The sequence below is a fragment of the Dunckerocampus dactyliophorus genome, chromosome 10 (genome assembly GCF_027744805.1).
Source record: "Dunckerocampus dactyliophorus isolate RoL2022-P2 chromosome 10, RoL_Ddac_1.1, whole genome shotgun sequence".
In the NCBI taxonomy this organism is placed as follows: Eukaryota; Metazoa; Chordata; class Actinopteri; order Syngnathiformes; family Syngnathidae; genus Dunckerocampus; species Dunckerocampus dactyliophorus.
This window is the reverse complement of record NC_072828.1, coordinates 15,491,489-15,509,078: the sequence shown is the minus strand read 5'-3', so window position 1 is coordinate 15,509,078 and position 17,590 is coordinate 15,491,489. Positions and strand designations below refer to the sequence as shown.

General features: G+C 46.7%; 1 protein-coding gene across 2 annotated transcripts in view; it reads left to right on the top strand.

Annotated features, from left to right (window-relative positions):
• Nucleotides 1–346: 346 nt before the first annotated feature.
• The window catches only part of trabd2b (TraB domain containing 2B), a 70,997-nt gene continuing 53,753 nt past the window's right edge, over nt 347–17,590 (top strand). For both annotated transcript variants that reach the window (XM_054790476.1, XM_054790475.1), the window contains exons 1-2: nt 347–666; nt 2,961–3,530. In XM_054790476.1, coding sequence (XP_054646451.1) covers nt 550–666; nt 2,961–3,530 — 687 coding nt within the window. In that variant the 5' untranslated portion in view covers nt 347–549. The remainder of the gene's footprint in view (nt 667–2,960; nt 3,531–17,590) is intronic.

Below are 17,590 nucleotides of genomic sequence, written 5' to 3'. Positions count from 1 at the left end.
TGATGCGGTACGCTTGTACATCACTAGCTGCCACCATAATAATACACAATAAAAAATTACGCATTATTATCTTTGTAAAGGCATTAAAATGATCTTATTAGAATGTGCTCTGATAGCATTAAATAATGCATGTTTTCACGGTGTTTGGAACGTTTAAAGGCAAACCTGTCATCCCCCTCTTAACCTGCGTCCAGCCCTCCTTCTTGGAGCCTTATGAGTGGAGTTTAGGAGGAGGAGGAGGAGGAGGGGGAAGGGGTCCACTCTCCTCGTCCCACCTCCCTCCAAAGCAGAGACGCTCCAAACTTGTGGAGCGCGCTGCGGAAACTTTTCCAAAGAGGCTCACAGCAGCGACAGGACAGTCTGCATAATAGAAACAAAGTTGTGGGTGATGATGGCGAGAAGGCGCGATGGTGGCGATGTGAGGCCGTGACATTTTTTTTTTAAGTTGTAGCCGGTTTACCACCAGTGACAACACACAGACACACACACACACCGTTGGCGCGGAGAGATAGAGTGCACAGCAGTGGGGATACAAGCTGTAGGTCCACTATGGTGTGTGCGCAGGGGCTCGGCTGGGTCCTCCTGAGCGCCCTCCTGCACCCTGTGGCACCTTGGGGTGCTGCGGAGCGAGCGGGCAGACCGAGGCAGTGCGACGCGCCAAGGACGGTGAGTCGTGCTTTGGAACACTTTATGCATGCAAGACTATAAAACTATAACGAAGTACAACTTTATAGACTTTTGTTGAGCCAACTTTGAAATGCTTATTCATCAAAAGAATTCAATCAGTAACCCCTCTTTCATATAATTACAATAATAAGATTAATAATAATAACAATGATAGTGGCCTTTATTATTATCATTCTAATTATGCTAACAACAGATATTATTTATATATATATATATATATATATAGTATATATAGCTTATCGTATCATCATATATGATATTACCACTATTACCACTAAACAATAACAATGATAACAACAACAACAACCACAATAATAATAATCTATTCTTCTAATAAAAACAGCAGCAGCAGCAACAGCAAGAATACCCTGACAGTTCAAACATTTTATACAAAAATATTAAAATGGTAAGCGTCTTGTCCAACATTTTGGATTATCTCATTCGCCATAAAATGTCCTCCAAATCTGCATCTAATCTTGCTAACATGAAATACCACCGTTTGGTGGTGAAAACAACAACAATCTACTGCTACAAAAAAAAAAAAAGAACCAACTAAGTAGATGACTTCCCAACATGATGAACATGTGAGTTTATCAATCATGATATTTGTTCACAAGTCTTCTGAGATGTTGTTGTATATGCAACAAAAAGTGAACGTGTTGAAGCAGATGACTGAAGGATGGTGCTTCTTCAATAACTTCGCATGATTTGCAGTGCGGCACACTGCACTCTGGTTTGTGTTAAGAATAATTACGGCCATAAAAAAGCAGCTCAGCGCGTCAAGGCTCTGCAGAGAAGTCCAGCGTATAAGATCACTTTCTTTTCCATGTTTGAAAGCCTTCAGTCGAATGTGCACGATCTCACTGCATGACACCATGACTATTGGCATGCAGAAATATGACATTCCCTCCACTTTGTCTTCAAACAGAATATTGAATTAAAGTTGTATTTCTGCGTATGTGGCACAAGGCAGGACGACGCTCTGGATTAAATAAAGCTCTCTGGATTTATTTTGTCTGGGAGAAAATTGTGCCAGATAATGCAATATGTTCATTGCACTTAATTTGGATGATAAAAAGCAAATCCCGCAAGACAATTTGACTTAGTTTTTGGCAGACGTTTCCCACGACAAAAGCAGCGTCGGCAGTGTGCTATAATTGGATCTGAAGGAAATCTCTGTTAAGATTTTTGAAGTCAACAATTTCAAAGAATAATTTTAAATCCCGGCAATGGGCTTGATCCCTCAAATGCCTGATTACGCCGTGTCTCCTAAGCCAGATGATTGTTTATAAAAGACGAAAGTGTTGACAATGCCAATTGTAAAGTCGCAGCACATGCACTTTTGCAGCGTGTTTAACAAGAAACATGTTCTCAATCCAATATGGTCTTATGCTGATTTCATTCTCATCATGGCTAGTTTAGTGTAATGTAAGAAGTATAGGAGTCACAAACAATGCAGCAAGTATGGCTGTCAGCAACAGAGCCCCCCTGTGGTGTCAGAAATGTCCCAAACCAAATTCTCTCAGCAGGGTTCCAATAAGGAACAGGCTTCTTTCAGCTTTTGGACTTTATGAGCTCAGCATAGTATATTTGCACTGCGGCCTTCAAATACTTCCCAGGCCAAAAGAGGCTTTGGCAAGTGAGGTATGAACCTGGACAATAAACGGGGGTCTGTTTACAGCCAAGAGGTCTCCTCTATAAACTGAACCATGGTAGCATCATATCTCCTTTGGATCTTAAAACTATACATTACATAAACTTTGGAGCAACAAATTTAAGACATAAAGTTGAAATTGTGCAATAAAAGAATGCTCTACTCTTGAAACTCTATCCATTTCGAGACATTTTCTGTAAAAACCTCGCTTTGGCAATTGCACAAAACTATTATCAGTTTTTCAGCCAAAGGTGCAATCTTTTCGCACACACACAATGTGAGCAGCTGTCTATCCTTTTGCATACACACATGATGTAAACATCTGCCTGTCCATTCACTTACACACCAAGTGTAAACATCACTTCGTTGTTTTGCATACACACGTTATCAGTTTCGCACACACATGCGCACAGTGTAAGCACATGTTTGTCTGTTTGTATACAAACATAATGTTAGTCTATCCTTTCTCATACACACAGTGTAAACATCTGTCTGTCCATACGCACAAACCTACAAAACAGCAGGTACAGTAAAGTAAACTTGAGTCAGCAAATGCCAGTGGTGGTTCTTTTATTTGTTGTTTCTCTTCCTATTCTTAATATCTGCCTCTCTCCCACAGCAAAGCGACATGAACTCTTTCCTGTGGCGAGTGAAGCGTGCGCCCCCGCACCCGCCATCGTACCTTTTTGGCACCATCCACGTGCCTTACACCCGAGTGTGGGACTTCATCCCCAACAGCTCCAAGCAGGCTTTCCGCAGTAGCCACAATGTTTTCTTTGAGCTGGACCTGACAGATCCGCTCACCGTCTCCAAGCTGACCAGCTGCCAGCTGCTTCCCCATGGGGAGAACCTGCAAACTCTACTACCTCGAGACCTGTACCGCCGCCTAAAACGCCACCTGGACTACGTCAAGCATATGATGCCTTACTGGATGACGGCGGACCAGCGGGGGCGCGGCCTTTATGCCGACTACCTATTCAACGCCATCGCGGGAAACTGGGAGAGGAAGAGGCCCGTGTGGGTGATGCTGATGGTCAACTCGCTCACAGAGTGGGATGTGCGGTCCAGGGGGACGCCAGTGCTTGACTTGTTTTTGGCTCAGGAGGCTGAGAGAATGAGAAAAACGACTGGGGCAGTGGAGCGGGTGGAGGAGCAGTGTCACCCCCTCAATGGGCTCAACTTTTCTCAGGTAAGACGCTTTATCTTGCGTAAGTTGAATACAGTGCAATGACACACCACGCCTTTGAAGGAAAACTGCACTTTTTGGGGGAATTTTGCCCAACATCCACAATCCTTATGTGAGACAGGTTTTTCTCTTTCTCCGTGTGTTCTTAAAATATAAAAACAGATAAAAACAGAAAGCTCATTACTGCACGTAATGGGATACACCTATGTCGCCTACAAAGACCGCTATTAAGACACCTCCAAAAACCTCTAACAAGGTTTTGTGGTTTTATATCCATGCTGTAATCATATAGTAACAGGTACATTCATGATAACATGTAATACTTACAGTATTTTGCGTGTTTTGGCCATTTTAATACATACTTCCGCTGTGCATTTATTTCACAAAGCAATATAGAAATAAACGCCTACACCAAGCGTTAACTTTTCCAAACTCAGAAATAAAACCATAACGGCAGTGGTGTCAGCTCAAATATGTCACCTAACCTTTTTTGTAGTGTTCTGAGGTGTTGTGAGCGCGGTGCTGATACGCTATGGGTGAGTCTGTGGTGAAGCTAGTCGCTAGCTGGCTGGTGTGTTCCGGCTAATTGTCAATGCGGCAGTAACGTAGTTCGATCGGCGTAGCAATGTTAATAATAATAATAACAATGTCGCTGTAGCCTGGTTAATATGTATGTCACATTGCATGTAAACGGAGCATTGTTTGCCGCTTTTTGGAGGATTTCAGAAGGCTTTATAGACGGAATAAATGGTTCCCATTACGTGCAGTAATAAGCTGTCTCTTTTGATCTGTTTTTATATCTTTAAAACACACATAAAAGAGAAAAACATGGGTTCATGTCTCACATAAGAATAGGTCAGTGATGTTCATGGTTGGTGGGGCACTACACCTTTGGATTTTTTTCTTTTTTATGTTAATACATGTTGCTAATAAAGAGGATAACAAGAAAAAGAGAATAATTCACTTTTGTAAAAAAAAACGTCAAATACTTTTTAGTCCCATTTATAGATTTGAAAAACAAAAACATTTGTGTTCTTATCTTTTGTTTGTTACTTTGTTGTAGAAATCTGATCACCTTCTGTTGAGCTTGTGATATATGAACCTCCATCGGGGCCAAGATGGCTTGAAAGATGGGTCTGAATTCCCTTGCAAATTAACTCTGGTGCAGTTCAGTTCTCTTGAATGGTATGCGGACCAAAGACATGGACTAGTGTTAAAATCAGCACGCAGAATATTTGTGTTACGTCACATGATATATCACAAAAGCAGCCCAATCAAGTCCTTATTTAATGCATATGTTTTTTACTGCATAGCATTTGCATAGCATCATGATAAAATTCCAGCATGAACACCCAGCAAACCACACCAAAGTGCGCACCAAATATCTTTTTTACATTTTTGATCCGGACCAGAGTACCAATCTATAAGTGTCAATGCAGCCTAACACATGTCTGCTGGAGACAGCTTACGGGTTATGGATCTCCTCGCGCCTGTGTGGACAAACAGAGCACACAGCTGAATATTCAGAAAGGTCAATGGAGGCACAGAACAAACTGGAGAATGTGAGAAGAGCAGAGCACACTTGTCTTTCTTTTATGTGTCTGGCTTTTAGATCTACTTTAAAAAAAATAGCTGGAACGATCCAATACCACCATGAGCAAAACATCCATCTTTAATTAATGGACAAATTAAGGGAGGGTACATCAATTTAAATAACGAGCCACCTAATCCTAAACTATTCTTTTCATGGGAGGTCCCATAAAATTCAGCAATGAGCCTTGACAGCAAGAGGAAGAAGCTCCGCTCTAATTTATGTTCTTCCTCGCTCTTTGATCCCCATGGAAGAGGAGAAATATCTCAGTCATGCAGGGCCAGCCTGACATGTGCACGCCATGCCGACGCACGCACGCACACGCATGCATGCACACGCACACCCACACACAAGGCCCGGTGAGAGCTCGGTACAACAGAATATGTAAAGGCCTTAGCCTCCACATGATAGGTCAAAGGCGTCCAGGGGTCTAATTTGAGAGGCAGCAGGCTCCCAGCGTCTCCACTTTCATCAGCACCTCCTCCTAAGTACACTGTCAAAGCTGCACTGTGTGCCCCTTACATGCCAGGAAGCTTTGCAGCTCCCCAAATAAGCTTGGCAGTGCTGTCAGTGTGGAAAAAGATGCTGCAACTTGTACAGTCTGTGGATGTGCATTACCCTAAATTTACAGAAGCCCTGATTTACACTGTATTGGGCCAAGGGGACAGGTGATTCTGGACCACCATCCCAGGAATTCTGTGGGGAGTACTCCAGGAATATGGGGTACCGGACCATCTAATTCAGGCTGTTCATTCCGTGTATGACCAGTGCCAGAATTTGGTTCGCATAGTCGTTTTCAGTGAGGTTTGGACTCAGCCAGGGCTGCCCTTTGGAAGGTGAGATCGACAGGCATATTGTTGCGGCGTCTGCAGTGATGCAGACAGTGCATTTGTCCGTCGTGGTGAAGAGGGAGCTGAGTCGAAAGGCAAAGCTCTCGATTTACGAATTGATCTACGTTCCTACCCTCACCTATGGTCAAGAGCTTTAGGTAGTGACAGAAAGGACAAGATTTCGGGTGAGTGTTTCAAGCGTGAGTTTGTACCCGAGAAATGAGTTTTCTCCATAGAGATACGGTGAGAAACACTGTCATCTGGGAGAAACACAGAGTTTTGGGAGGAGCCAGATGAGGTGGCTCGGGCATCTGGTCAGGATGCCTCCCGGACATCTCCCAGGGCACATCCGACCGGTAGGAGGCCTCGAGGAAGACCCAGGACACACTGGACAGACTAAGTCTCTTAACTGGCCTGGGAACACCTCGGGATCCACCGGGAGGAGCTGGATGAAGTGGCCAGGGAGAGAGAAGTCTGGGCTTCCCTGCTTAGGCTGCTGCCCCTGTGACCTGACTTTGGATAAACGTGAGAAGATGGATGGATGGATGGTTAATTTGAATGTATACATTGCTACTCCGAAAAAAATACCTCTTTTTCAGACTTTTTTCTATACATACATACGATATATATACAGTACACCTCAAAAACAACACAGGTGGTGGTAAACCTCAATGGTCTTGCATACCTGCACATTTTTGGTCCTATGAAAAACACCAACAGTTCATTTAGAGTCCAATAATTAGCATTATGTGGAACATTGGTGTTAATGAGACAGATATGAACACACTATTTCTGCCTGTTTGTTTAAATTCAGCCAAGTTTCAGATCAGATCCCAACCTGGCTTCTAAATATGTACGAGAACAACGGTGGGCCCAGCTGACATGGAAACCATTATTGTCAATTATGACAATTTGGGATTTAATCTGAACACTACGGTTGATTGCATCCCTCTATGGTCGACTGTAAGAGTGGTGAGGTCAGCGGTATACATGGAGGATAGATGTTGAGGCACAAGGAGAACACGTGGGTGAAAATCAGAAGAAAATCAAGTGAGACGGATAGCAACTGGGGAGTGAAGGTAGGGTGGTGTGGTCACTCTGAAACATGAGTAATGTTAAAAAGGGAAATTTGTGTTGGGAAAGTGTCCAAACACTGCTGGCCAACATGCTATTTGTTCTCAATAAAAATAGCAACTTACAATATGCTGTACAAACAAGAGTAGTGGTGATTCATCATGTAAGCACCTGGTCTTGGATCACCCAATGCTGCACTGCAGAAATCTTGACAAGGGAGCCCAGAGGAAGTCGTTTTCCAAACTATTGGATCGTCGAAAATGGTGCAGGTGTTTCGGCGGCCTGTTTGTAGTGACCACTGGTGCATTACATCTCTTTTTGTGTTCTATAATGACAGTTCCAGTGTGCCTGGGACCTCTGCACAGGCCAGAGGTGTGGATGTCTTTGCAGGAATGTGGGAAACAATGGCTGGTCACAGCACATGCTTTTTGTCTTGTTGCGCTGATGTAGCTTGGTTCCGCAGTCAGCTGTGAAGCTTGTTGCTTAACAGACAGAGAAAGCTACGGCTGGTTCAAATGTGCAAACCGCACAACCACAACTTTGGAAGACTCTCCTTAAACTTCCTTGTAATGTTGGTTGCATTTACACTATATGGCGATTCATAGGGCAATGCTTACATTGCTCCTTTCAACGGCTGGATTTGTCCACTTTTTTCTGGGTTTCTGTTCTGCACTGATATTTAAATGGGGAAGAAGTCATCCCGCCAATATTGCCCTGTAGGAGGTAGTATCAGAGGCAGCATGGTGCCTGCATAAAAGGGAATGACAGGACGGCATGATCTAGTTGAAAAGGAAACCACAGATAAGCAATAATGCACTAATCAGTATATGTTAGGGGTGTCACGAGATCTTGTGTCACAAGAAAGAGAGTGTCTTGCAGGAGCGGGTCATCCAGAAGTCTATGTTACAAATTTTAACACTGCTTCCTTAAAAGTAACGTTGATTTCTTTTAAATTAGTAAAGTCAATTTAAACATTACTTAAAGTAATGTTAAAATATCATCTCGCCCAGTTCTAGTGAACGCAATATCGTGCATTGTCTCATCTCATGTGTGAGTGTGTTGTGACACCCCTAGTATATATAATTGTAACGATGCAACTGAAGATCTGAAAGGGTAGTATGACATTGATTTTAGTGGACTATCGGCCAGTAAAGCAACTGAAGTGACAATGTCAGGAAGTGAAAGTACATATTAGAGGATGTCCTGGTGCTATCCAATTGTTAAAAAGCCAGTATCCACATAGATATGCTACAAAACATCTCAGGTATCTCATGTGTGGCTCCAGTCTGTGTGCCTCCCAGCAAATAAACACCCTTGTTTATTTTCCCTGGGTCATGTTGCAAGCTGACAGAAATTACATCATATCAGTGGCGCCTTACTCCTGGGCAGGGGGTCAGGGTTCACTTGAGAGGTGGTATGAGGGGCAGTAGACCGCTAAGGAGACTGGCAGTCTGCCGGGGGTCAAGTCTGGCCCCGAATGTGATGGAGTCCAACCTTTGACTACTTTTACTACAATTTGGACTTAAAAGATGTGGCTAATTGTTGTTGGTGAAAGTACAACTGGGGGAAAGTTTGTGTGATGGAGAGGTGACAGCAGGAGGGCATCACCCCGCTGGTGAGGCAGACTTATGTTTAAAGCTTCAGCAGATTGTCAGACATGCCTGTTTGTATCAGTGCACATTCACTGCATCCCTCTGAAACACAAAGCTGCGCGTGAGCTCAGCGTGCAGCCTCATGCGTGCATGCTGTTTTCTAGCGGGAGGAAACCTGGAAATGCAGCTAAGACTGCACATTTATCATATAACGTCCAGTAAAACGCAACAGTACAGGTTTACAAGTTTACACCACTGCAAACTGTAACCACAATAATAAACACATTACCCTCTTTTATGCAGAAACCCTGCAAAATAGCTGAGCCCTATCAGTAGCGCCAGCATTTGTGTTTCCTGTGCCTTTTACACAGCAAGCATACAGTAACTGTGCTATTGTTGTGTGAACTTTCACACAGCGACATCTCATCCCACTATAATTAGATGCATACTCTTTCACACAGGAGTTGTCCATCCTCTGTTACAGCTCTGGTACTACATCCAAAGGTGCAAAATTTGAAAGGATGCTGACCACTCATTATAATTAAATGCCGCTCCTGACATTTTCTGGAGCTAATAAAAACTACATCAGGAGGTTGCCCACAGCCACAGATTTTAATAGAGGCTTTCATTTAAGCAAACTTCAGTCACACCTTTGGCCAATTTTCTGTCTTTGATTAACATAAAAAGCATGTTTTTGGACTGATTAGATTCAAACTGAAAACTTGAGCCTCATTATATTGTCTAGGTGCACCTAATGATGCAACGCATGAGTCAGGCCTTTAAGGGATGCGTTGGCTGCAAAGGATAAATCTGAATGAACGTTTTTCCTTCTTTCATGTTGACCTTCTCTCTCCTCTCAGAAGTCGCTTCCCTCCTCCTCCCTCTCGCTCTGTCATTCTGTCTAACATGTCCTGAGGCTGCCGTTGTCCTGTTGCTCACCTACTGCTCATCAACACAGATCAACACACTGGAAAGAAAAAGGGGATGACAGAGGAGGAGCAGGAGATTAAAGTGTACAACCTGACGAGTATCCCCTCTTTAAGGAGGACATCTGAGGGGGTTTTGCATCTACACTGTAATTACTTGCCCAAATATGTGGAAAAAAACTGCGAGGCAACATGTATCAACCCGATCATCTGGTCCTGCCGGCAAGCAGACGGTAGCGTACTGTTGCACTAATGACTTAATAGACCCCTTAATGACCAAATAGCCCGCTGCCATCCAGAAGCAGTTAGACAATTACGTGCCGGCCAGGACTGTACTGTTAGATGGAGATGCTGAGAAAACAAAAGCACCCTACACTAGGGATGTCCTGATCCACAATTTTTGGCTTCCTATCCAATTTTTTTAAATAGTTTTGCCGATCCCATGTTTGTTTGTTTGTTTTTTATAATAATAATAAGCTTTTAAAATATTGCTGAATTTACTTTTTTATTACACAGCATGACCAACAGTATTGTTTGGCTTTTGTAACAAACCTCTGTGAGTCAGGTCCCTAATCCAATAAAAGATCCAATAAAAGATAACATTTGAAAAAATGGGCGTGCAAAATACTTTTAGGGTAGGACTAATCCTTTGACATGATTATAGATCAATTTGTGGTGTGATCTAGAGTAAGATTTTCTTCTTGCGAGTGGCGCGAGTCGAGTGGCAACCAGCTTTGAGGCCCATTACTGCACATACCATGAGTGTGGCTCCGAGTTACGAACGTGATACGGCAACCGGATTGGCTCGATCGGCTCGATCTCGCAGCAGAAGCCGATATTATCCGATCTTCACAAATACAGCAGCTCGGCAGCCGATCCCGATCCTGATCCTGAAGATCGGATCGGGACATCCCTGTCACGTTTCACAGGGCTCTCTCTCGTTGCCCTCGTCTCCCGTGCCTTTTCTGTGTTTTCTGTCCAGATCCTTAGTTCCGGGCTGGAGGCGGAGCTGCTGAACGCACCTGTAATTGAGTGCCGACGCCACTACTTAAACTGACTACGGACAGCTGGAGAACGCCGGATTATTCCTTCGCTACACCACGTTCCAGCCGTGTGTGTCTCTCAGCCTCGTATTGTTCCCAGTCTCTTGCTAGCGCTCAGCAGACTCTGCCTCCAACCGGCATTATTTGTGTTTCATTTTTTCATGGTGTATCTGTTTTGTCACCATCGCTTTTCGTTGTGAGTTCTGGGACAGAATAAATTCAGTGCTCACCTACCTGCCTCCAGCCTCTGCATTGGGAGTTCCCAGACCGGCACCCAACCGCACCGTGACAGAATAATCCGGCCAGAATATGGAACCTGGTGACACGGACCCCCTTAAGAAATCACTTCGTCTCCAAGCGATGCGCCTCACTAAGCAAGAGGAGCAGTTCGGTGCACTTGGAGCCAGTGTGCAGGGGTTGGCCGAGCGACAAGACGCTCGTATGGCCGCACTTGAGTCGCAGCTCAACGCTGTGCTGTCCGCCCTCCAGGGTCACCCGGCTCTCACTCCACCACAAGCCGCTGACGCCGCTCCGGATCCTGCGCCCCTTCCTGCCCCCGAGTCCAGCTCGACGGTCGTGTGCCCCCAGCTTTCCAGGCCAGAGCGATTCTCCGGGGACTCTGGTGACGTGCGCACCTTCCTGACCCAATGCGAGTTGCATTTCGAGCTGCAAGCGGCCGCTTTCCACTCGGAGCGCGCTCGCGTAGCCTTCGCCACGTCGCATCTCACCGGCAAGGCGGCGGCCTGGGCGACGGCAGAATGGAGCCGGCGATCGGCCATCTGTTCTTCCTTCTCCGCGTTTGCCAAATCCCTGGAGCAGATATTCCAGCGGAATCAACCGGGCCGCGAGGCGGCCCGGACCCTCCTGAGGCTGCGCCAGGGTCGCCGCAGCGTAGCGGATTACGCAATCGAGTTCCGTGCGCTCGCGGCGGAGAGCGACTGGAACCCCTCCGCGCTCTTGGATGTGTTCGCTGACGGACTCGCTGAGCGGATAAGGGACCACATGATCCCTCTGGAGACTCCGGGGAATCTCGACGAACTGATCGCTCTGGCCGTGCGAATAGAGAAGCGTTTGGACCACCGGGAGCAGGACCGCCTGTCCCGTCGAGCAGCACCAGGTTACGACCGGAGCCTTTTTGAAGAGCGCCCTCTCTACAACCGGCCGCCATCCACCACGGGAACCACGCCGTTGCTGGCGCCGGAGGAGCCCATGCAGCTCGGTGGGCACCGTCTCACCCCAGCAGAGAGGAGGCGGCGCATGCGGCTTCACCTCTGCATCTACTGCGGACAAGCGGACCACACCATCTCCCTCTGCCCCATTCGACCTGGCCACCAACGCTTCCAGACCTCCCCCTCGTTTCATCCTAGTTCGCCGATGGACTCACGGACTACGCAGCCGCCTCCTGCTGCTCCAGCGGCCACCCGATTGCAGCTGCCAGGTACACTCGCATGGTCTGATATCAATGTCGATATCAATGCTTTTATCGACTCGGGCTCGGACGATTGTTTTATTGATGAACTTTTCGTTGCTAATTCCGCTATACCTGTAGTTCCGCTAGCAACAGCTAAAGTGGTTCGTTCCCTGGATGGGCGTCACCTGGCTAATGTCACTCACAAGACACGCCCCCTCTCTCTCCGTCTGGCTGGTAATCACCGTGAAATTATGACATTTTTTGTCATCCCCTCGCGCTCTGCTCCCGTGGTGCTGGGGCTTACATGGTTAGGCAGACACAATCCGCACATAGATTGGGCCAGACCTGCCATTGTTGGTTGGAGCGTGTTTTGCCACACGCACTGTTGCAAGGGGGTGTGGCCTCGGTCCGCGGCCGCTCGCGCCACCTCGCAGGAAAGTATCGACCTCACCTTGGTTCCTAACATGTATCATGATCTCAGAGAGGTTTTCAGTAAGGATAAAGCCACATCACTCCCCCCCCACCGCCCTTATGATTGCTGTATTAATCTCCACCCGGGTGCGGTTCTCCCTTCCTCACGCCTGTACAATGTTTCTAAACCTGAGAGAGAGGCACTTGAAGATTACATCTCCTCCTCACTTGCCTCCGGTCTTATCCGCCCCTCCTCCTCACCACTTGCCGCTGGGTTTTTTTTCGTTGAAAAGAAGGACAAGTCACTCCGCCCCTGCATTGATTATCGCGCACTTAATAATATCACAGTTAAGAACAAATATCCACTTCCTTTATTAGATTCCGCATTTAACTCTCTGCATTCTGCAAATTTTTTCACCAAGCTTGACCTCCGCAATGCTTACCACCTCGTCCGTATCCGCGAGGGGGATGAGTGGAAGACCGCCTTTAACACACCATTGGGTCATTTTGAATATTTAGTTATGCCTTTTGGCCTCACGAATGCTCCCGCAGTTTTCCAGGGTCTCATAAACCATGTCCTCCGTGATATGCTTGGACGTTTTGTTTTTGCGTATTTAGATGACATTTTAATTTTTTCCACTTCTCTCGAAGAACACATTCAGCAGGTTCGGTTAGTCCTCCAAAGACTTCTCGAGAACAAGCTTTTTGTTAAGGCGGAGAAGTGCACTTTTCACTCTTCATCAGTTTCTTTTCTGGGGTTCATTGTGGAGAAGGGGCAACTCCGACCCGATCCTGCCAAAATCCAGGCAGTGGTTGACTGGCCCACTCCTACATCACGTAAGCACCTTCAAAGGTTTCTGGGCTTCGCAAATTTTTACCGTCGTTTCATTCGGAATTTCAGTCGGGTTGCAGAACCTTTGACCAGGCTCACATCTACTAAAGTTCAGTTTATGTGGACCCCAGACGCTAACTCCGCCTTTGAGAAGCTTAAGTCCTGTTTCACCTCTGCTCCGGTTCTTGCTCACCCTAACCCTCACTCTCCTTTTGTTGTCGAGGTCGACGCTTCCGATACCGGCGTCGGGGCCGTCCTCTCCCAGCGCTCCACCATCGATCACGAGCTGCACCCCTGCGCCTTCTTCTCACGCCGCCTGACCCAAGCAGAACGTAATTACGATATTGGCAACAGGGAGCTGTTGGCGGTCGTCTTGGCGCTGCAGGAGTGGAGGCACTGGCTGGAGGGCTCGGAGGTCCCTTTTGTTGTACACACAGATCATAAAAACTTGGCCTACCTCCGATCTGCCCGGAGACTTAATCCCAGGCAGGCGCGCTGGGCACTTTATTTGGCCAGGTTTGACTTCACGCTAACGTTCCGCCCTGGATCCCAGAACGGCAAGCCGGACGCACTCTCCAGGATGCATTCCCCACCTGTGGACTTACCTCAACTAGAGACCATCCTTCCTCAGTCCCGCATCCTGGGAGGCCTACAGTGGGACGTGGAGAAGCGAGTGGCGGAGGCAACCAAGGACTCCTCTCCTCCGGGGGACTGCCCCGCTGGTCGCCTGTTTGTGGTCGCAGAGCTGCGCCCGGAGGTTCTACGTTGGGCTCACGAATCCAAGCTGGCGTGCCACCCGGGAGTATCACGCACAATCTTCCTCCTGTCTCAGCGGTTCTGGTGGCCTTCCCTCCGCTCGGACGTCAAGGAGTTTGTGGCCGCCTGTGCGAGTTGTGCCCGGAATAAGTCGTCCCATCAAGCCCCAGCGGGGCTGCTGCGCCCCCTGCCCATCCCCTCCCGACCGTGGTCCCATGTGGCACTGGACTTTGTGACTGGTCTCCCACCATCCAATGGCAACACGGTCATTCTTACCATCGTGGATCGTTTTTCCAAAATGGCCCATTTTGTTGCCCTCCCCAAGCTCCCCTCGGCACTGGAGACAGCTCAACTTTTGGTCAAAGACGTCTTCCGGCTTCACGGTATTCCCTGCGACGTGGTCTCGGACAGGGGACCACAATTCTCTTCGGCAGTTTGGAAGGCCTTCTGCAGGGCCTTGGGTGCGTCAGCGAGCTTGTCCTCCGGCTACCACCCACAAACTAACGGCCAGTCAGAAAGAGCTAACCAAGATTTGGAATCCGCCATCCGCTGCGTCTGCCACCAGCAGCCAGCCTCATGGTCCTTCAATCTGCCGTGGATTGAGTATGCGCGCAACACCCTGGTCAGCTCAGCCACAGGCCTCTCACCTTTCCACGGGGCCTACGGGTACCAACCTCCAGCTTTCCCTTCACTGGAGGCGGAGTCGGCGGTCCCTTCCGTGTCAGCCAACCTGCGCCGCGCCCGCCTAGCCTGGCGGAATACCCGGACAGCACTGGCACGTACGGCCGAGCGTAACCAGCGTTTGGCCAATCAACATCGGTCGGTGGCCCCTGAGTACAAGACGGGACAGAGGGTGTGGCTATCTACTCGCGATCTACCCCTGCACACGGACTCCAAGAAACTACAACCCAAGTACATCGGTCCTTACCCTGTGGAACGGGTCATCAGTCCCTCGGCCGTCATGCTGAGGCTCCCGGACTCCCTCAGAATTCATCCTACTTTCCATGTGTCCCTCATCAAACCAGTCAGTGTCAGCAACCTAAGCCCTCCGGAGGTGCCTCCTCCTCCTCCCAGGCTCATCGACGGCCATCCCGCATTCACGGTCAAGGCCATTCTGGATGTGAGAAGAAGGGGCAGGGGTTTTCAGTACTTGGTCGACTGGGAGGGTTACGGCCCCGAGGACCGCTCGTGGATCTCTCGTGCCCTCATTCTGGATCCCCAATTACTATCAGAGTTTTACAGTCGCTTCCCGGAGAAGCCAGGTAGGCCGCCAGGTGGCGCCCTTTGTTAAGGGGGGGAAATACTGTCACGTTTCACAGGGCTCTCTCTCGTTGCCCTCGTCTCCCGTGCCTTTTCTGTGTTTTCTGTCCAGATCCTTAGTTCCGGGCTGGAGGCGGAGCTGCTGAACGCACCTGTAATTGAGTGCCGACGCCACTACTTAAACTGACTACGGACAGCTGGAGAACGCCGGATTATTCCTTCGCTACACCACGTTCCAGCCGTGTGTGTCTCTCAGCCTCGTATTGTTCCCAGTCTCTTGCTAGCGCTCAGCAGACTCTGCCTCCAACCGGCATTATTTGTGTTTCATTTTTTCATGGTGTATCTGTTTTGTCACCATCGCTTTTCGTTGTGAGTTCTGGGACAGAATAAATTCAGTGCTCACCTACCTGCCTCCAGCCTCTGCATTGGGAGTTCCCAGACCGGCACCCAACCGCACCGTGACACATCCCTACTCTACTGTACACTAGACACCTTTGGATAAATCAGTGTCTTTTACTTCAGTTTCATTTTTGCTGGAGGAAAACATGAAATAAAAGAAGGAAACACAGCAGAAGCCACCAATGGAGTTTGACTTCACACTGCAGGAATCAATAAATGTTCCAAAAATGTTCCAAAAAGTAAGGTTTTGTGTTGGAACAAGTCATTTAAGAGTTAAACTGACAGCCTTCCCCAGGGCAGCTGTGGACACAGATGTAGATTACCGCCACCAGTGTGTGACTGCAGAGTGAATGAATAATGTGTTCACTTCACTGAGAAGCGCTTTGGGTGAAAAGCACTATATCTAATCTAATCCATTATTATTATTATCTAGTCTAATCTATCTAATCTCCTCTTCTCCTCCCAATTCTCCTTGTAACAGCACACAGAATCCATGACCCCTTTAGTATTCATTAGTAGGGGTAACGAGACGACCAGCTCACGAGATGAGATGGTGCGTGAGATTGGGTCCACCAGAAGGAGACACGACAACATTTTAACATTAATTTTAAGGAAAGTACAATGAATAAATATGACTGGGCAAACAAACTTTTTATTTAACCGAGTCATGAAAAAATACAGGTGCATTTTGTTTAATGTTTATTGTCCCACAAATTGACACTCAAAGATATATATATAATGAATATATGTATATATATATATATTGTCAACATTTTTGAGACCAAATAAAGCACTGTTATGATAATATATAATAATAATAATAATAATAATAATAATAATAATAATAATAATAATAATAATAATAATAATAATTATAATCATAATAATATATCTTACTGTTTTTCTCTTGTCTACTCGTCTTTCTCTATTTACATCAGGGCGAGTTACATTATGCCTTTTTTCTCTCTTTTTCCAATTTTGCTGGGTTTTTAAAATGTTATTTCTTCAATGAGCCACGTTTCACAGATGGCCCCTGCACCACACTTTGGCCACCCATGTTTTGCCAGGAAGGTAAGGGGAGTGTGTCCAAGCTCTTCCTTCTTGGCGCTGGTCAAGAGCTGGGTTGCATTGTGGAGGGGTTTTTACAGCTTTCCGGCGTGTATTGTAGGCGTTACGGAGGCAGCGCTCACTCTCGCCTGCTCCGCAGATACTTCACCTTTGTTGATCGCTTGTATTTAATTAAATGTTTAAATGCATGATGCAAGAAACACGTAAATGTGCACCCTTACTTGCTAAATATACCAACCATGTCACTAAATTGTCAAAACGGATCAGTTCTATGTATGAGGTGTGTCATAAAGCAGATGAACAGCGGTGCTTGAACGTCTCCATGGGTTGATCTGACAACTCTTAAAAAGTAGTAAAGTTGAGGAAGTAAAGTTGTAAAGTTGATCAAATGTAGAATTACTACATCTTCTGCTTGGACATCAACAAGTAGCAAGCAGCTATTCAACTCCGATGGAAAAAAATCTGAAAAAACACGTCACTTGCTGACGCTGGGAACACTGAGGTAGGTTGGATTGCAAGGTGTACCTAAAGCAATTAATGTGCGCTTCCGCCTTGCACACTTCCATATTACTGTATTATCATTCATAGTAGCAATGGCATAGTTCACTGTCTGATTGGCTTCTGGCTGCCCTGTTCTCACTATACATCTTTTCTCTAAACGAGAATTTTCGTCACATTTTATGATACAGTACCTCTATTCATTAGCATTTAAAAAACTTTTAATGATAGCTGCGACTGACGCTGACTTGGGATCAAAAGAGCGGCCGATATTGGTGGTCCTGTCTCCTTTCTCTGAGCTTTTTATGATTTTCACTTCCATAGTGATGGCTTTCCTTTTCCTTTGTGCACTGCCGCTTGGGAGACATATTG